The sequence below is a fragment of the Falco naumanni genome, chromosome 2 (assembly GCF_017639655.2).
Source record: "Falco naumanni isolate bFalNau1 chromosome 2, bFalNau1.pat, whole genome shotgun sequence".
In the NCBI taxonomy this organism is placed as follows: Eukaryota; Metazoa; Chordata; class Aves; order Falconiformes; family Falconidae; genus Falco; species Falco naumanni.
Genome location: NC_054055.1, coordinates 1,059,202 through 1,079,990, shown reverse-complemented (window position 1 = coordinate 1,079,990; position 20,789 = coordinate 1,059,202). Strand labels below are relative to the sequence as shown.

The 20,789-nt window shown below is 44.0% G+C and overlaps 2 protein-coding genes across 8 annotated transcripts in view; one reads left to right on the top strand and one right to left on the bottom strand.

Annotated features, from left to right (window-relative positions):
* Positions 1-2,476, bottom strand: part of C2CD3 (C2 domain containing 3 centriole elongation regulator) — a 52,752-nt gene extending 50,276 nt beyond the window's left edge. For all 7 annotated transcript variants that reach the window (XM_040585217.1, XM_040585220.1, XM_040585219.1 and 4 more), the window contains exons 1-4: positions 2,348-2,476; positions 1,963-2,226; positions 896-1,053; positions 114-313 (exon numbers count right to left, since the gene is read on the bottom strand). In XM_040585217.1, the coding sequence (XP_040441151.1) occupies positions 114-313; positions 896-1,053; positions 1,963-2,226; positions 2,348-2,420 (695 nt within the window). In that variant the 5' untranslated portion in view covers positions 2,421-2,476. The remainder of the gene's footprint in view (positions 1-113; positions 314-895; positions 1,054-1,962; positions 2,227-2,347) is intronic.
* A 176-nt stretch (positions 2,477-2,652) lies between these two features.
* PPME1 (protein phosphatase methylesterase 1) overlaps positions 2,653-20,789 on the top strand; it is a 34,523-nt gene continuing 16,386 nt past the window's right edge. The window contains exons 1-3 of the mRNA XM_040585234.1: positions 2,653-2,886; positions 16,259-16,352; positions 18,798-18,890. Of these exons, the coding sequence (XP_040441168.1) occupies positions 2,789-2,886; positions 16,259-16,352; positions 18,798-18,890 (285 nt within the window). The 5' untranslated portion in view covers positions 2,653-2,788. The remainder of the gene's footprint in view (positions 2,887-16,258; positions 16,353-18,797; positions 18,891-20,789) is intronic.

The window sequence follows — 20,789 nt, the reverse complement described above, 5'->3', positions numbered from 1 at the left end:
AAATGCACATTCAAAAAGATCAAGTAATCCATAACTCACAAGTGTATAGCCATTAATTAAGAGTGTGCAGCTGCAAAATAAACTAGAATTTTGTTATGGGGGAAAAAAGATACCTGGGAGCTGTGGCTCTGCTATCATTAACAGACTCTTGGTCAGCAATAGTCACCCGTGTTTGCCTGGACTGCTGTGATGGAGCAGGAAACTGGGGCTTGCTGCTTCCCTGAGCAGGAGCGGTATCTAAACTCGCATCTGTGGTTGGGATAGAGCTGCTGGTGTCATACAGCTCTGGCAGAGGTTCTAAAACCAGTGAGACCTGAAGGACAAAATGTGAAAAGTCTTAATTAAGTGCCACACATACTGTATTCAACTTTACTTGTCATGCTATGGAAAACCACTGCTTTTCTACACAAAGTAATATTTAGATTTTATGACATAACGTCATAAAACTCTCACATATTTACTACCACTTATTTCACATTCCATGTTTTTCAAATCACAGGCAACTGTCTTTCAGCATAAATTGTCCAGAGCTGAGGCTGTAAAACACCACCTTCTTAGTCCCAGATTTCAAAATCTTCTACAATTTCAGCCCAGTGAGGCTCTCGAGAAGCGTTAGAACCGAGTATCCATTTTTAAATACGCTGTTAAAACTCACTCTCAGCCCAGAGACTACAAATTTTCTTTATCAAGTTGAACTACCAATGCCACACATCCTTCTAAACAAAAAAAGAGTCATCACCTTTGGTATTCATTTTTCATTTGATACCTTAGCTCACTAATGCCTTGGACAGAGACCAGGTCTGCAGTGTACCTAGTAAAGCTTGATCCTGGCACTTGATTATCCTGCTATTACAGCAATACAATTTATAATAAAGAGCAAAGACAGAAGGACTACCTGCAGCTCTCCTAGTTTATCAGATGTTGGTGAAACTATTGTAAAAAAACCATTGATTGGATGGCTGGGAGACAGTTGGGACAATCTGGTGATTTCCACTCTGCCAACAGGAAGATGGTCACGTTTGCTCATTACCTCCAGGACAAGCACACCCATATCTGCAAAAATTAGGAACGGCTTCGTTGCAGTCTCACACAACATAGTCACAATTAAACACAATTAAAACATTTCTGTTAAAATGACAGAGATGCTAGAGGTTAACATAATATCATATCATGAAATTATGATAATGAAGCAGCAGGTAAGGAAGTGTTACACTGATAATAAATTATGATAAGTAAGTACAAGATTACCATAAAAAGGACTACTTATGATAGGACAAGGGGTAATGGTTTTAAACTGACAGAGGATAGGTTTAGGTTGGACATGAGGAAGAAACCCTTCCCCGTGAGGGCGGCGAGGCGCTGGCCCAGGCTGCCCAGAGCAGCTGTGGGTGCCCCATCCCTGGCAGGGCTCAAGGCCAGGCTGGACGGGGCTGGGAGCAGCCTGGGCTGGGGGGAGGGGGCCCTGCCCCTGGCCGGGGGTGGGACTGGCTGGTCTTGAAGGTCCCTTCCAGCCCAAACCCTTCTGTGATTCTATGAGTATGTAGCAGGCACAGGTTTTACAGGCAAACTCTAGACATCAGGCTTGCATTAATGTCCTCCAGATCTTTCACTTAAATTAAGTACCTTAACAACATTGCAAGCTCACCTGAGTATCTTTTTATTCCTCACATTCTTCAAACACTTAAATGCCTATTTATAATACTAAAAATCATCTCATCTTAACTCTGTGGGGACTACAGCAGACTTCAACAGTTTGCAGACCTGAACACTAAACCTGACTACTAGAGAGCCTGATGCTAGCAGTCCCAGGCTGAGATCAAAAGCCTCTCGGATCAGGAAAACGACCTAAGAAGCCGTGAGAACCGGACGGGGGTTCCTTGGCAGGTGATGAACCCCTAGGTTTTTGCGGGCCTCCCCGCAGCTCCGGCCCTGAGCTGCCTGACCAGGGCGAAGCGGCTCTACCTGTCAGGTAGGCAGCGAGCTGCCTGGGCCCGCAGCGCACGGCGTAGCGGGCGGTGGCTCCCTCCGCCGGCTGGCCCGGCCGCCAGGCGGGCTGGAAGACGGTGCCGTCGGTGGTCTCCCCCCACCACCGCAGGCGGACGAGGGCGGCGGCGAGCGGCCTGGGCGCCGTCCACAGGACTCGGGAGACGGTGCAGCGGAGGAAGCATCGCAGCGGGCCCTCCACGAGCGGCGGCAGGCTGGTGGAAGCGGGGACGTCGCCGGTACCTGCGGGGAAGTGGGAGCGAGCGGCCTCAGGGGCCCGGCATCCCGCAAGCCGCGGGCCCGGGCGCGCTCCCACCGCCGCCGCCCCCACGTGTACCCCCCAGCCCCGACCCTTCCTTCCCACCTGGGAGCGGCCCACCGCCCCTCCGCCGGGACCCTCCCGCCGGCAGGGCGAGCGCCCTCGCCTTCTGCCGCATCCCGCCTCGCCTCAGGCCGCGCCGCCGCCCGGCAACCGCCGCCTCGGCGGGAGCGGGACGCGCCCCCACAGGGCGCCGAGCCGCACTTCCGGGACTACAGCCCCCATCATGCAACGCGGCGCCGCGCCGCTGAGACGCGGACTACATTTCCCAGAAGGCCACGGGAGAGCGCTACGGGTGCCCGCGGCGGTGGACTGCGCTTCCCGTGGTGCCGCGCGGCGGCGTTGTGACGGGCCGCCGCTTCCGGTGGGGCGGTTGCGGAGTGGAGCGGAGCGGGGGCCGGTGGCGGCCGCGGCGCTCGGCGGGGGCGGTTTTCGGGGGGGCGGTTTCGCGGTGTGTCCTTGTGCGTTAGCGCACCCTTCGCCGTCATGTCGGCTCTGGAGAAGCAGCTGCATCTGGGCCGTCTCCCGCCGCGGCCCCCGTTGCCCGGTGGCGGCGGCCAGTCTGGCTCCAAGATGCGTATGGGGTAGGTGGGGGAAGGGCGGGAGCGGCTGAGGGGACGCGGTGGGGTGGAGGCGTTGGGGAGCAGAAGGGGAAAGAGGCTAACAACGGCGGGGGAGGGCTCTGGGGGGCTGAGGGGGGCTCGTTGCTGTGGGCCTGCGGGGGTCTCGCTGGCAGTTTGGGGGACGGCTTGTTATTAGGGGGCTCTGAGGGGAGGGGGAGCTTGTTTTGGGGGGGAGGCTGGAGGGCGGGGAGTTCGTTATGGAGGGGGGGGGTAGGGGCAGGAGGCTCTCTTTGCTGGAAGGTGGCAGCAGAGGGGAGAAGGGCCACCCTTGTGTGGGCAGGTTGGGTTGCCCTGTGCAAAGGGGGTGCTCTGTCCTGAGTGGAGCTGGGGTGTGCTTTGGGGGTGAGTTACTTGTTGCTGTGGGGGGATTCCGCCGTTGGGGTGTTTGCTGCTGAGGTATTTGAGGGTGGGGGTGCTGATTGCTGGGGGAGGGCTGTGGGAGAGGGGACTTTGTGGATGTGGGACAGGGAGAAAAGTGGGTGTTATTTGCTGGGGGGATAGGGTGAGGGGATCTTTGAGCAGGGGTGGCAGCCCAGTGGAGGTGGCCAGCAGTGTGGCGGGTCTCCGTAGAAGATGATACGATGTGAAGGACCATCCAGCCCCTGTGCTGGTCCTGCTGTGTGCTGGATTGCTTCCCAGTACCCCAGGACAGCAGCATCTGGACCGGGCTTTTCCAGCCGGCTTTCCCTGGCAAGGAGGCAGGCAAAGGTGTTACTACACAAAGAGAATCCTCAGAGCTGGGGGAAGGTGGCTGGTGCTGGGATTAGTCTTCAGCAGCCCTTTTCTCTGAGTCCTTTTGCCATCTGTGTTGGCAAGGGGAGTCAAATGTGTCGTGGTTTGTCGGGGTGGTACCTCAAAGTCGGTGGAAGGATGGTTGGGGAGAGAGGTGTATTTAAATGCTATTTCTCAGCAGCAGACACTTAGTGAACCTGTATGGTAGGTGTATTCTGCCAGGTGAGTTAAGTTCCTGCTTCAGATGATGTAAAATCTGGGATAGTTCAGTGCAGATGCTAAATCTTTTAGGCAGAAGTGAGAACACATTTTGGAAGCTGTGAGAGAAGATTGACCGGTGTCTAACTGTGTAGATGGCAACTAAAAAGGACTGACTGAACAAGAACAACCTCAGCAAAAGGTTTATTCTCTAGCAGTGAGTAAGAGGGAGAAAATGGGTTGCCAGTGGGATGGCTTTGAAAGGGAATTTAGTAATTTCACCTTCAAAGGTGCGAGGGAGAAGCTTGTCTTCCAAGCAGCTACCTAGTTCTGGTAAAAGGAGAGCAAGATGATCTTGCAGCAGGGTTCTGGGTAGATTGTAGGAAGGGAAGTTATAGTTGTGGAGTGAAGCAATGGAAGTTGGCAATAATAATGGGGACTTGAGCTCAGGAGAGGTGTGGTTGCAGGATGCTGGACAGAACGCTTTGGCAGCCCTGTGCAAAGAATGGCAGAAGCATGGAGATTTCATTAAATCTAAAGAAAAGGTGTTGCAGGGCTGCGTGACTTTTTGTACATAGCTGATCGTTAAAGTATGAAATCTGAGGTCTGGCTTGTGACAAAGACCGGGGATCAGCTGATCCTCTGGAGCAATGCCAGCCTCTGTGCAAGAACTAGCCTTTGCGAGGTCCAGGTGTGTGCTGCACGATTCCTGCATGAGATGAAGTGCTCTATTTGGAGGATAAAAATATCCTACAATTCCTACAGGAAATCTCCTTTGCCTTGATGCATGAAATCAGATAACTAAAAGAAATAATGAAAAAGACAGCTACTCCACTATGGCTGAAATAAACTGTTTAGGTATTTATGGATAGCAGAGGACTATTTCTCCTCTCTTTCAAAGCATAATTTTAAAACATTTATTATACATTATTTATATTACATTTGGGTAGATACAATACAATTGATGTACTTAGTATATGAACTAATACTAACAAATCTTCAGAAAATACAGTCTTTTAATATGAATTTAAAGCTAAGCTTCATGAAAGTGTTTAATGGCATGGCTTTGAGGCTAAGAAAAATGTATTTAAGGATTAATTTGCACAGTTAGTATTGAAATAGGCATAGAAATTAGAAAGAAGCAGTTTTGAATGATTTTTGGAGGAGGTTGGTCTCTCAGGACTCTGCTGTCTGCTCTCCTGTGTGCCTTAGTTGCCTGAAACTGAGAGTCAGGAGTCGTGGGCTCTGTTTCCTCATGTTGTGGTGAACCGTGGGGTTATAAGCAAGTCACTAAACCTGACCTGTTTGTGTTGTGGAGAGTCTTGTATTTCACAGCAGTGTGCTGAAGGTTGTATGGTACATGTAAGGCTAGATTTAATGTTAAATATATTATTTAATTATGCGGGCTCTGTTCAGAACAGAGTTAACCGAGCAAACCCTAATGCTGCACAAAGTCTGCCAAACACAAATTTTCTCTTTTAGGTGAAGAAATAAAGTTTTTATTTCTTCCTCTTGTTTTATCGTGTTTAACTTAAGTGTCTCATCCCTTGCAGTTATTTTGTGTAATTCTGAATGTACTTCATACTGGTTTCATGCACTGTAAACTTCGTTAGTAGCCTGTCTAATTCTTCCCATACAGCAGTGCATACACCTATGGCACCATGACACATTGCTTGTTCAGTTAGGTATTTTTACTTTAAGAATAAATATAAAAACTTCCATTGTTAGTGTTCATGTGGTCTTAAACAGGATGAAAATCAGTTTGCAGTTTGTCTTGTTGCTAGTATCAACTTCTGTCAGATATATCCTGAAGGCAGGTGCCTCCAGGTTAAATAAAAAGACAAAAATTAATTTCGGGTGACATAGGAAATCTGCCTCTGCTGCGAGACCTCAGAGTCGGTAAGCTAAAGGAGCAGATGTGTTTTTTCATATGCCTTTAATTGGGCTGTGTTCTTGCAAAATGATGCCATGCTGCAGGATTTATTTTCCACGTCAGTGCTGCTGTTTCTGAAAATCCATCCTTGTAGTAATTTTTATTAGAAAAATAGACAAAGTAAAGGCATTTAAGTTACTGACTTAATGAGGTGCTGACAAAACCCCCATGATATTTGTTGCTTTACTTACTTGTTGCAGGTAAACAACTTACAATTGAGCGTTTGGGAGGATTTTAAAATGGATTTTATGATGTGTGCCTGTGGGGTGGGTTTGCAGTTCAGTAGTATGTATGCTCGTGCAGTGCTTACATTACGGTGCTTAGTAGCAATCCTATGTAGTAATTTATATAATGCTTCCTATCTTGCTGATCTTTGGAATGTTTTTAAACTCTGTCCGTTAGGGAAATGATTAGGAAGGGAAGTTTGTTTTCTATTGTACTGTAAGGCTATAAACATTTTTTTCCCTTTCAAATACTTTCTGAAAGCACTGGTATGAAATCCAGTCTTGTGGTTAAGGATCAAGAATTCCCAGGTCCTTCCCCTTTGAAGCAGTGGGGACTAGTTCATAATCACATGAAGCTGCGTGCCGCAGTTGTATTTTTGGTTTACTGCTCTGACATCAAGTAAATCCCTTTATGGGTGATGTTCCTGTTGTGTGAGGCACTGCACAACTGACACGAGCATGGCCTTATCGGAGAGACTTGCATAAAAAGGAGACAAGAAGTGGAATACAGAGACAGCAAAGTGCAAGTAATGGTGAGGCAAAGCTGTTGTGCTGTAGACGCTTTTATATCTGACTTGTTGCAAAGCGGGGTGGGAGACCTGGCAGGGTGGTGAGGTGGCTTTTTAAATAGGTATTGACTGTCCTTCCCGCGTGGGTAGGGTGGTGCGTAGGAGAGCTCCAACATTTATCTGAAGATGGAGTGTGGGTAATGGATGCTGGTGTAGCAGAAGCTTTGGCTCAGATTTTTAGTCTGCGTGTTCAAATGCCAGAACCGCATGGGATCGAACTTGTCAGTCTGTGTTTGTGTGATTGTATCATTTACTTGTCTCTGGTTGATGAATCTCACAGGAGATGAAGGTGGCTGGATGTCAGCGTCATCTAGACCCTTGCTCCTGAACCTGATCAGTCTGTAGATTCAATACTTTGTTGCTTTGTCGTTTATTCTTCCTCCAAGGTCTCTGGTCTCTTCTGTTGATCTCATTCTAAGCTGTGTTTTCATTTTTGGACAGCAGTGCCCAAAACTGGATGTGAAACTTCAACAGAGGCTTTCACACACCTGTGAACTGGAAAGATGTTTTCATCTGTGTTTGTACGTGATAACTCATACACCTCAGCAGAACTGTGGGGTTTTTTTGGTGGTACGACTCTACCTCCGTGCTCATGTTGTGGGCCACAGTTCTGCTGTGTGGCTGCTTGCAACTTGTCTGCGCTGTTGTGAGTTATTTCTGCCTAGGTTTAGCTTAGGCTTTGCAAAGTTTAGCCTTATCAGGATTCAATTCAATGAAAACAAGCGCAAGATTCTGTAGTCAGGCCACCAAAAGAGAATGCAATTAGCTGTATAGAGAAAAATGAGTGTGACTGTAGGTGCTGGCAAATGTACAAGGTTATACTGAAAAGTCCTTTAAAATTCAAACTTTTACAGGGAACAAAAATAATTAAATTTAGAGGAACAATTGTTTTCTGTGTTAAGCACCTTGTGTTTATGAATCTATTTTATTTCTGTGCTTTGAGTTTCTTGAATTGGAAACAGGGCCATTAAAATAGGTTCAAACATAATATCCAACAGTGCTGGCAAGCTGATTTTTTCATGGCTGAATGCTTTGCTTTGCATGCAGTGGTCCTCTGGCTAGTTTGTTGGACACTTTTTTTTTATTATTCTCTTTTTTCTTTTTTTTATCAACTAGGCGGGCCATTGTTAATGTGACTGCGTGGTGTGGTTGAAAGCAGATAGTAAGAAGCAGAGGATGGAGCAAGTGAGATTGCTATAGGAAAATAGAAACATAATATACTGCAGCACTGAGATTTCTCAAGCTTCAGTCACCCTTGACTGGAAGGGCAAGTTATAGGGTAGGATGCTTTCGTTAGAACATTGTTTTCAAGCTTACTCTGTGATTATTTGTTTTGAAAAGAAGCTTTTGCCATTTATAGGGAGGATGACATCCTAAGTAAAGTCTTGCATCTTTTTGGAAATACATTGTTAAAAGGTTAATATGTGTTTCAGTAGTTTGTAATAAAGTGGCACGTATTACTGCATTGAAATAGGTGAAAATAGACTTGTTTCTTTTTTAAAAAAGTATTTTATTCTTTTTTGCCATTTTCTAGTGCAATCGCTTCCTTCTATCTATTTACTGGAGAGTCTCATTTGAGAAGCCAAGGTGGGTGAAGCAAATAGCTGGGCTGTGCCCGTGGGACTGTCACACTAGGCAGAGTGCTCTGCTCCGTCGCTGTGGATCTTGGCTCTGCTTGCAGCTGCAGCCTCTTCCACGCTTCCTGTTGTAGATCAAAGTAATGACACGTGTGCAAATGCAGACGGTAGGGATGTTGAGTCCTTGATTGCGTGGCACACTGATGTTAATATTTAAGTAAAACCACTGAATAGTTAAAATAGCTGCTGCAACATAGTTTTGACCGGCTTTTGCGGTAGGACAAGATGTACACATGGAATTTGATTGCATTTCATGGCCCATTGCATTGATTTCTGTACCTTGCTTCCTCTAAATTACAGCCCCTCCTGCCTGCAGACACACACATCTGCGTGCACTGCTCCAGCAATACCCGCCTTTGCTAGCATAGCGCTTTCCTGCTGGTGTTTAAGTGCTTTCCGACAGAATTGTTCAACTGAATGATGTTACCAAAAGGCTGTTTTTAAAGGAAGATGCAGCTTCTCTTTGACTTGAGCAGTATGTGAGAAGTACGCCACTGAGAGGGACTTGAAGTTCATTTTTCAATGTCCATTTATTTTAAGGAGCAAATACATCAAACACAAACAAAGGTTGTGTTTGAAATTGCTTGCATATTGAAAGTGATTCATTTGAATCGCTTGGTTGAAATGGAAATAAAATCAAACTTGATTCTCAGAGTTCTTTGGGGAAATCAAATAATGGAATTTGCAAAATCACTAGTGAAGCAAAAGGACCAAGGCCCACGGCAACAGCTCCTGACAGCTGCAGCAGCTGCTGCATTTGCCATCTTATTTTGTGTCTTGAGCTTTTCCACTAGCTTGCTTACAGAACTAACTTGTTCAGAATTAAGGATCAGGATGGGATTTGAAAATGAAAGTTTGCTATTCTTTTCCAATATGTGAATAAAAATTACATACTGTCTCCTATGATCTTTTAATTCTCTACAAGGGCTTGGCTGGATCAGTTCTGTGTAAATCAGTCATGACAATTCCAACTAATCTCTTCCTTTTCAATCCATTTTTTCCCTGAAACTTTATTTAAAAAGAAACATTTTATGTATTCAGCATCCTTAAAACAGAACTTAAAATACTGTCCTTGTCAATTCTTAGAATTTTTAAATACAACTTGTCAACCATGGCAGTTCTAACATAGGTTGTTTGATTTGCTTTGGTTAGGTTCATATGTGATGCAAGAATTAAGTATCTTGATTCATGCATGTGATGTAGAATTGCTGTAGCTTTAAATAGGACTCAGGAAAAAAAAGGAATTTCTAAAAATGGTTCCCCCTGCTTGGTACAACCTTTTTGTTGTTTTGTTTTCTTTTTAGGAAAATACCTGAAAGAAAACCCCTTTAAAAATTAGTGAGAGATTTGTAGAGCCACGTGGGCTTCTTTTGCTCTGGAATCACTTGCAGTATGTGCACATTTTCAGTATGTGATGAAGAGGACAAACTGCACAATAGGATAAAACTAGCCGTAGAGGATGCCCAGAATTTGTTTTGTGATTCCAGTTAATATGCTGGCTGGCTGGCTTGGAGTTTAAAGATTGTTCTAGAAGAGTTATTATGTTGGGTCCGTTTCTGTTTTGGTCTGCTGGATACTCTAAAAAGCAGTAATTAGTTCTGTCAGTTTAAATATTTGGTCAGCAAAATACCACTTCAGCATAGGAAGGTGAAAAATCACAGCTGCTGTTTATTTGGCTTGTTTCTAATTTTGAACGTGTGTTGATGTATTGCTAAAAAAAAGAAGCTCTAGAAAAATACCAGATGAAAGATACTAATTCTTCAGAGAAATGTTTCTCTGAAATCAGTCACTGCCCAGCCTCCTGCAGTCACCAGGTGTTTTGAGGAAAACTACACATTTATTCTGCCCTTTTGGGAGTTCAGTATTAAATCAGAGGTCACTTGTGTTCTCTCAGCATTGTTTGGAGGCAAGTATTTTGCTTTAAATTACAATCTACGTGTATTTGCATCAGACGTGACAGGTGTTTTTAATTCCCAACTCCACTTTCTGCTCCAATTCCCCTGCAAACATGGGAGTTCTGATATATATTGTTCCCCGATATTTCATACATGACACACAACTGCTAACACTTTCTCTGGAGGTGTTAACTCTTATTAAGCTGAATTTGAAGCATTTGCTAATACCACTAAATCAAACAGTATGGCAAGAAGCAAGATGAAAGAGGGTATTAGGGAGAAATTACTGCGAGGGTGGCGAGGCGCTGGCCCAGGCTGCCCAGAGCAGCTGTGGGTGCCCCATCCCTGGCAGGGCTCAAGGCCAGGCTGGACGGGGCTGGGAGCAGCCTGGGCTGGGGGGAGGGGGCCCTGCCCCTGGAGGGGTGGGGGGATGAAACGGGATGGTCTTTGAAGGTCCCTTCAAACCAAACCATTCTGTGAGTCTATGAAAACCGTTTTTGTTTTCAACTAGATCTGTTCACAGGGAGGGGTTAAGTCTGGACAAATGGGGAAGGATGGAGATGTCTTCTTCACTAGCCTTGCAGGTTTATTTTGCCTTACAGTGACGGTGTAGCAGTGCGCTCAGGAACTGGAAGGTCGCCTTTTCTGTTTGTCTACCAGTTCCAGGAGAAAGAGCTGCATGAGGTCAACTGAAGAAGCCTGAGACTGATACCAAGTTCTCCAGGTTATCCGATCTTATGAAGACATCTATTTGAGAAAACAAGCTAAAATTTCCCTTCAGTCTGAGCAATTGAGAATAAATTATCTTGGCTAACCCCTTCTCCACACACACACCCCCCACGTCAGTCCTGGTGATGTATTTAACCAGATTGGGCTCTGTGAAGCTTCTTGCTATGTGCCCTGTTTTCCAGTCTTGATTATTTCTATACTTCTTTGACTTCTCTTCAGTTATATCCTTAAATTACTGATCCAGCTGCAGGTACAGTATTCCAGACCCATTGGCACTGGTGCCTCATGTAGTAGTAGTATAGCCTGTGCTTCAAGTTGGGGTTGTCCTTGGATGCCTGAGGATCACGCTGCGCTGGGTTCACTGTGCTCTCACTTTGGTGCATGCAGTCAGCTGACGAACCGCTGGCTTTCCAGAGACAGTGCGTCACAGGACCGTGTGCCCTGTCCTGTTAATGTGGTTTCTTGCCTTGTGCCTGGGTATGTGACTTCACTTGGTTCGTTTTGAAACCTGCTCTTCGTCTGTCAGAAGAGGAACGGTGCCGAGTCCCTCTATAACTGCCCTTGCCCGTGTAAGATTAATGTATGTTTTCTGTGTGGCCTGGCTGTTGGTAGCTGATTTTGGTTAGTGCCTTGCTTATTATTCCTCTGGCAGATACTTAAAAATCTGCACTTACTGGTAGAAACTCTGACATGGGTTTTGCTGTTTGTGATGGACTCTGAGCCCAGTTGTGGCTATGTCTCGAGCTAGCTCAGTGGCGTCAGTGAACGAAAACAAACCTTGGGAGAGAGACACGGTTATGCTTGTTGGAAGGAAGCCATGGGAGCAAGAAGAGAAACTTTTAAGATCCCGAGTAGTCTGCAGAGCTTGTGGCCTTGTAGCTAAAGGGAGTTGCTAAGCTGCTGTGTCTGTAATAAAAAAAGAGCTAAGAGTGGAAAATTACTGAGCATAGTTACAGGCTGACACGTCAGCCCTCTGTAAAGGTATAAAAGACTTGCTTGATTTTAATAAAGTGTCTTCAAGGTGTCTTCGATCCGCTCCCGGAGTCCGTGCATCATACACCACACCCAGTGTCATCAGTGACAGTTCAAGCTTGTAGCATTGATGTGCAACTGCGAGAAGTTCATTTCTTGCTGCTTGTTATGATGAATTTTGATGTTAAATGTTGCAAACTTGTGCTGCTGATGATTCGTGTGATTTCATACCTCTCCTACACAATACAGCTTTAATGTCCTTGCATTTAATGTCAACAGGCTACTGTGTTCCCTTGCCTTGTGTAGTAGTGGCTGTCCATACTGTAACCCCACTTTCACAAAAGCAGATTAATTTTATCACACCACCAAAACTTGATCTGGCATGATAAAATTAATGAGCAACTCGCTCCAGAATTTCACCATGATCTGCCTCCCTTACGGGTAAGAGAGTCCACTTACAAACTTTCTGGTCTCACAATGCCAGGGAGCTCCTGCCGTTTACCATTTTTATGGATTATGTTGGAAGGGGTGTAGCCAGGCAGATGACAGTATTTGGCAATCACCTGGAATTATTCAGGACAATCAAACCTAAGACCAGGCTGTAATGTGGCATGGAAAAGTCTGACTGCGTTGAAATGCTGCGTTTTAAAAGGGTGATGAAATTTGTTGTCGCTGACTGCATATCCTAGCTGTTCAAAAAACGGAGAAGGGAAATCATCCAAGCTGTGGGCAGATTGCTTCATCTCCAGAAAGAACCAGAAATCATATGGAGAGAGAGCGTGATCAGGGCTGGGATGGTTTCCAGGTAAGGAGGCAATCAATAAAGTAGGACTCTCCGCTTGAAAAATACATGGCTCAGGCAAGGGAAATATGATAGGGGTGTATACAGTCATTAATATTGTAGAGAAGACCAGGCAAACATTATCAGAGTGTGGGCTTAAAAGCAAACAGAAGAAATCCTTTTTGCTCAAAGCCTAATTAAATCGTGGCACTGTTGTCACAGATGTTGTGGAAGTAGCTTTGGCTGGAAGTGACTCCTATTTTATGTGACGAGCTAATGGAAAGTGCCCTCCCTTAAAGCAACACAGTGCTGAGGCTGTAGCCTCTGGAGATCCCCCTCCTCCTAATAGGGAAAATTTGGAAGCAGATCATACCCTGTTTCCCTACTTAACCCTTTCCAGAGCACTTGCTGTGCTTGTGGCTTTCCGTGACACGTTGCAGAGCGGGATGGAGCTTTTCTGTCTCGTACCAATTCTTGCAGTCCCAGAAGATAAACCAATTGTAAGCAAGGTAGCCTGAAGCTCTGATCAATAATATGAGTTTGCTGTATTTCATACCCAATTCTTGCTTATGAAATTCAGCATTAATTCTTTTTTTTAAATCTTGACCTGCACTGGGAGTTTTTGTGTTTATTTTTTTTCTTAGCAGGTTGTTATATTGGTGTTGCAGCTAATGTTGTCTCCCTTCCTTGGATACTTGGCCACCTATGCATGTAGGCTTGGTTCTTCCCAATATTATCACAACTTTCATCTTTTTATTACTTCATTTTTTTCTTCCTGATCTACAGCATTCTTTGGAAGGCTACAGTTTGAATGTGATATTTTTTCTTTAATTGGAGAATGAGATTAAGCTGAGGCAGTAAAAGAGATTAATATTTTCTGGATTTATATAGGTGCGTGATATCTCATCTTATTTAATTGAAATTTGACAAGAACAATACCGAAGTCTGGAAATCCACACAAGTGAATTTGGACTGTTCAGGGGATGGTTGTTTTATGTTCCATGTTCTAGAAATATCAGGGAAATAGGAGTTTTGTTTCTACAAATTTGAAAAGCTGCTTTGTCTGTTCTTTTCTATTTCTTTAGGAAGCCAGGAATTCAGGAGAAACTTCCTTCAACAGAGATTTTTCTTCTGTGAAGGTCTTTCACCCCCCACGCCCATGCTTGATTTTAATATTACCTGCTGATTGCCTCCCCCAGAAGAGCTGAAGTGCAAAAACACTGTTAAAATGGTGCACTGTTACTCATCCTGTATACTGGGCTCAAATCTAGCCTAATTATGCCGCTGCCAAAATTAAGCACTACTCTTTTAGCCTTACTGAGTGCATATCAGCCTGAGAAACAGATTTTGCATCAACTGAGTCATCAGGAAAATTCTGATTGCAGAGCCTTTTGTTAGTAATGGGTATACAAGGAGAGGGCACAGCTGCACCTTTTGATGGAAGCAAAAATAAATTGGTTTGTCAACTGGGCACCTTTGAGAGTCCTGGTGTATACAGTGTCCACAGAACAGGTCTTCTGTGTTCACCTGATAATTTAGGGGAATTGCATTCCCTAAGGTGCTGGATATGACCTGAGATTAGTCCTGCAGAAGCAGCTAATTTAAGGTGTAATTTGTTGCAGTGCTTTGTGATGTACCTGTCAACAAACTGCAGCAGAAATTAGCCTTATTATAAAGAGGAGATGAGTCTCGCTAGTTGTAGGGAATAATGGCTGTGATTCATGTTTTGGAAATTTGTTACTGGGAGAACCGGGCGCTTTTTTACCACCTCTGCTCAGGTATTATTTCCTGGGCGTGTGGAGCACTGGCAGGAAGATGCCAGCTTATACAAAAGGATGAAACCTCTCCAGGTAGAAGCAGTTACTAGACACAAAGCAGTCCACAGATAGCACTGATGTCCAAATCTTTCATCACGCTGAGCCCTCTTAACACAATAGTTTTGGTCCATGTCCAAAATACCTTCTCTTCCCCCGGTGTCCACTGTTAACAATTTTCTTGCCTGTGCAGTGCTTGTTCATCGGTATTTGGCAAAGGATGTGGGAGAAAAAGAGATATTGCTTCTGGGCACTAGCTCACTACTTTGTCCTGGATAGAATTGGGGATCCAGAAGTCTCCAGTGACTGGGATGGGTTTGGCCAGATCTTACTTTTCTGAGTTGTTTGGGGTTTTTTTGATGACGGTAAAGCAGTGTTTCTGTGTGGGTAGACTTCTAAAGTAATTACAGCAACCTGGGAATAAGCGCAAAGCCTGGAGCAAACTGGAGCCTGAAAGCTCATCCTCACGGGGAAATATTCTGCCAGCATCTGTGTTACACAGTCTTGCTGTTGTGATCCTTAAATTAAAATACAGCTTTTGAAGATTCTATCCTTAAAAAGAAATAATTTTGTTTTAATAACTATAGTCTTTTGGACTCACTGCCTTTTACTTGCATTGCTGGACTTGTTAGCATCCTTCCCAATGAAATGTTTTTGTTATAGGATATTTTCAGAATCACAGACAGTTGCCTGTGTAGCTCTTAAGAACACAGAAGAAGGCAGCTTGAGGAGTGTTTATTGATCTCTATTGTGATGCTGTTCTCACGGTCCTTACATTTAACTGTGACAGGATAGATATGGAAGTATATACTGAATTAATTTGGTCTTGTTCTTTTCCTTCACAATCCTGATGTTGCCCTACGTACAGTATTTAAATACTAGATCTGTTTACAAATACGTTACTTTTAACCATTGCACTAAATTCCAGGAAACTTGAGCTGTGATTGAAACTTGCGGCTGCTAATTTAAACCTGGTGAATTTTATTTATTCTGCTCCCAACAGTGTTTCTAAGTTTCTTCTATGTACCACACCATTAATTCCGTCCACAGTTTTTCTGCCAGGCCCTCAGCCTTCAGGACAGGTTGACTTTCTGTTGGAATGATATTTCTTCCAAAAATTAGAGGCGATTTCTAGGAAAGTTGTAATCACATGTCAAGTAGTACGTGGTAAATTAGTAGTGACCTTCAGTAAATAGCTGACACTCTGCTTTTCGGTGCTATGGTGTCAAGGTGACTTCCAAGAGGGACATAGTCATTTTTTTAATTATGATTCATGGGCTGACTCATAACTTTAGGATGGCTTCCTGTATTCCAGGCACTGGAGTGCTCCAGTCATGTCAGCATCAGGCTTGCTTTAAGGCTAGAGCAAGACCATTAAATACAAAGGTGTTGACTGACTTCTTGACTCTGACTTTTGGAGCGCCTGATCTGTGGGTCATTGCAGGTTGGGAGATTGTACTGGGACAGTATCACTGTGTGCCCTGTTCTTTTATTTTTCCCTCGGCTTAGGTCTGTGTAGTCCAAACCACTATTGTTCCGTCTTCCTTGGTATTACTTTATGAGGAGAATACTCCTCTCTGTGTCTCCACTAGTTTTCCTGTGCATCTTTGTAATCTTCTCAATAGGAGCCACAAGTGGGGGTGGGGCGGGGAAGGGGCGATTTCCTTACTGACTATGAAGTTGCTAGTATTGTAGTTGTATGGGATTTTCACTAACGCATCGTTCGCTTCCGGTCCTAAACTACTGTGTAACACCAGTGTGCTCTCTTCAATGTATGTGCTGATGCCTGTATGCCAGTTTAAGTGAAAGATAATACATCTTTCTTACTGATTTTTTTTTTCTCTTACAGCCCTGGAAGAAAGCGTGATTTTTCACCAGTGCTTTGGAGCCAATACTTTGAATCTATGGAGGATGTCGTGGTAGAAAATGAAACTGGCAAGGATATATCCTTTTTTTTTCAGATTGAACTCTTCTTATTCTCAGTGACTGAGGTCATGTCATGTGTCATTTAGTTTATTTGGATTCCCTTCAGCTTTTTAATGTCTGTGTTCTTATCTTTCATTTTTTCTTTTGTAGGGATCAGTATCAGTAGCTAGAGCTATCCCTTCTAAGCTGACAGTGAAGATGTACCTGGCAAGGTCGGTTCCTGGCATTGCTTCTTTAGCAATCATTATTGTAAAAAAAGTGCTTCCAACAGTTCAATAACGTATTTTGCAAGGAAATACTCATCAGTTCCTGTAGTTTAAACCACATCAGGATCAAAGCTGTTTATTGATTTTTATTAACAAGTAGTTAGCTGCCAATTGTTGAACTGTGTTCAGGATCAGTATCAGCAGTACAACAGATAAACCTCAACGCTAAACACTTAGATGTTAATAAATACTTGCAAATTCCTAAACACCTTTCTGCGGCTAATCCCAGGGAGTTCTGTTCCTGTACACACACAAACAAGCATACGTGCATAGTCACATGCACCCCGAGAAGTGTGGGTTACAAGCACACGGTGCCTCTTCTGGGACTGCAGGATCTCCTGTGGGAGTTGTGGATGCTACCCATGCTGCTCCCACTGATGCAAATGACACTAAGAAAGCACCACACGAAGTCACATACACACACCTGAGGTGTGGGTCCCTGTTTGTCGCACCCCAAATTGTTAGTCCACTAGCTGGTGTGTAGGGAAGCTTCTCGCTCTGGCCAAGGCCATCTCCTGTCTCCTCAGAGAGTCTCCTTGCAGTGTCAGACCAGGTTTTCCTCTCCAAGATCTCCCCCTTTGCAAATGTTCATGTTTCTTTTATACTTTTCAAGCTGACTCCTCTTTGCCAGTCTTGCAGTTACTGTTTAATCCAGCTGATGTCAGTCATCCTCTTTGATGTGCTCAAACCGCTGTTTTGTCTGGGCCCTTTGCTAACCGGGAATGTCACAACAAGTGCGGTGTGTGAAGGTGCTGGGACAAGACTTCCCATCAGTCCTGCCTCAGCCTACAGCTCTGACAAAAGCAGGTTTGAGAGGTACTTCCAGGTTTTCTGACCTAATTACAAAATGAAAACATTTTAATCTGTGTTTAAATAACACAACCTTGTAGTTTAAATAGTTGCATAGTTTTTAAGCATGCATATTCTAATTTGGCCATTAGGAAGACCAAACTTTCAAGCTATTTTCTTCCAAATACCAGTTTAGTAATTACTTCTCGAATGCCAGTAGCATATGATACTTTGAGAAAATTCTATGTCCCTGTTTTGCTCAACTTGTCGTTATTTTGTGTTTATTATTAACTGCATTTGTCCGATTGATCCTATGAATTTGTCGTGTGCACCATGTATGCCTCTGATGTAAGGGGCTGTGCACACCCCTGAGGCTTCATAAATAATAAAATAAAAAGGATAATGGACCTACTTGGCTAGGTGGTGTACATAAGCATCCCAAATTTAAGCAAATCTTAGTTGTTTGGGATTTATTGTGCTACCAAGCTTGAGCTCCCATATGACAGGTTGTGGACAGCTGTGGAAGCGGCTGAATTATTTATTGCATGGAGTTGGTGCCCACTGTTCCACCCCAGCTAGCTGTTACTGCTCCAGCAGGTCTCCTTGTGTGGATAAACCCCAGCTGATGACACTGTTTAAGCTGCGTAGGGAGCACCCGTGTGAACTGTTGGCAGCCAGCAGGTCCAAAGGGCACTGCGGTACGCAGCAGAAAAAGGATGAACAGCCTCAGTGGTAACCACAGCTAGCATGCGTAGATTCAGAGGAGCGGTTTTGTCCACCCCGAGAACAGGAGGAGGGGGAGGTGCAGTGATTGTCTGATCTGTTGGTCACAGTTTCAGACACTGAACACAGATCTCACGACTCCCAGTTCTGTGCCCTTCCCTAAGTGACATTGGTTTTAGTGGTAAACTGATTTTTCTGTATCTTAATATATACTGTAAGGGGACATTAGCTATTTACTGAAGCATTTTTGCTGTATATATTCCAGGGATAAATTATATTGCCTTAAAAATCTTGTTTACTGACTTATCTGACGTTTTTTCCTTGGAAGTCATTAAAAAATAAACCAAATCAAAATTACATGCTCCAAAATGCATGCTGATCATGGTTTGGTTTCTCTCTTAGTTGTTTAATTCATTTTGTGCACAGGGGGGAGAAGGGTGTGGGCAGGAGATAACATGGGATATGGGAAGGAGGAGACTTGGGCAGCAGGGAAACAACTCTTGAAGCTTAAATAAAGTTAGTTAACGTTTTGTTCAGGTTATGCTTGCAGTGCCTGTTGATCAGAGGGAGAAACCAGGCGTTGGGTACACAAGGGTAGAAACAAAACACTGTTGGGTATTGCAGACTCCAAAATACATGCAACTAAGTAATTCATAACTGTGAAATGTCCTTAACTGTTCATACACTTTTCGAATTTACAAAAGCGGATTGGAGGGGCCTGTCTTACTGCTGTTACACGGTGGAGGCCATTCTGCTCTTTCCTGGGCTGTATTTACTGTAAGTAAGCTGCTGCTTTCTAGAAGTATGTATGTACGCAAATGCGTGGAAGGCAACTAACCATTCAGCTATGTTAAGCACAGGAGAATCAACTCGGAAAACTGTCTTGTAATCTCCGGGTATGCACCTGACTCAAGTCTTAAATAGTTCAGGCAGTGTATTTATTAAATAGGCAAAGCACATGCAAAGGTTTATTGTCTAGGTTTTAATTATCAGCAGTAGCCAAAACTACATCTGCCAAAAGTAGCTTGCGTGTTTTAATGAAGTGCCAAGCCATTTCTCATCATATCGTATCTTTTTTTTTTTTTTTTTTTTTTCCAGAAGGCTGCTTTTTCATGACTACCAGTGAAAGTTGAACAGCTTTACCTCATCATGACAATATTATCTTTGCATGGTTGAGGTCCTGTTTGACTTGTTGATAAATCTCATTTGCTGCTCAGGCAACAATCTGAAACACAAACTGAGGTGGTGTCATCAGGCATGAGCATGGGGACTGACCAAACCAAAATTCTTCCCTCCCACCCATTCCCTTTAAAAAATGAAGGGAGTTAGGGAAGAAAAAAAATTCTGAAGGATTTCAAGCAAAGTAAAATCACTTGCAGTGTGATCTTTTTATTATTTATTTGTTTTATTTGGGACCTTTTTAATACAGGAACTCTTTGAGTTGTCTAGTGCCCTTAACAAAAGGATGCTGTAGGATGACTTTCATGGAAGTGTGACTGGACAGATGAAGTCTCTGCATCTCCCCTGTGCATTTGTGTCGTATTTGTTACCTTTTAGCTGTTTGGGTGGCTGTAGATCATTTAGCTTTTAAGCTGGGATTCAAAGGAGTAACAAGAATGAACGTCTTGCAAGAGTCACCACCAACTGTTCTGCAATTCCCAACGTGGCTACCATTGAATAATCTTGATGGTGTAATCATAAACCATCTTATAATATGGTGAGACGCATTATAAAAATACTTTGCCAACTGGGCTGTAATCTTGGATTTGAGTAGTAGTTTGACGCCCAACAGTTCATTTGTAACTCTGCCTGACCCAGAGCCTGGTACAGATACGCGTCTTCTGAAACTGGTGAACTTTTAAGTCTTAAATCTCTGTCTTACTAAATCCTGTAGTTACTTGCTTTTAGCTCACTAGTTGCCAAGGTGGATGGATGTCTTTTCCTCTGCTAGTCTGGTGTTTTTGTAAGTGGTATAAAAGTACCTTAAACAGATGCAGTGAAGGTCGTGGCTTTTAATTGGAGGCAGAGGTATGAAGTCGTGTGTTTCTGAATTAAGGAAAAGGGCTTCTTAGAAGTCACTTCCCCACTCTCTAGAGCTCCTTATTTCCAGTAGCAACACCAATACCATTTTTACATTTAAAAATCTCCAGAGTTGAAGTTAGCAGAGCGATTGCAGTCATGACGTCGCACCCTACGGTTACTGGCTTTTTATGTTACTGTTGGCAATTAACCAAGTTGGCTCATGTACAAGATTCACATAGATTTATGCCTTGCACTTGAGACCGTGTCTGGAGAAAGAAACTGTCACAACAATTAGCTCGTGCCTTTGTGTGGCTGCTATAGATTTGTTTCCTTTGTGCATTTTGAAATGAAAATTTGTCCCAAGCAGGCAAACGTTAAATTTTTGGGATGAACCAGAACTTAAAAAAAAAATAAAAAAATTCCAAACAACCTCTCCCCCAAAAAAACAAGAAGAATCCCCAATTGGGAAGCGTTGGGAGTAACCATCTGTAAATTAGAAAAAGCCCACGGGAGTGGCATGCTCCTTCCTTCGTTTGCTTCTTGGCCTGGTCACTTCCTGGGTGATGTGTTTGTACTTCTCTTGACCAAAGCACTCCTGTTTGGATAAACCTCAGGCCACTAGATCGCTTCCCATTCTCGCGCGTCATGTTGATG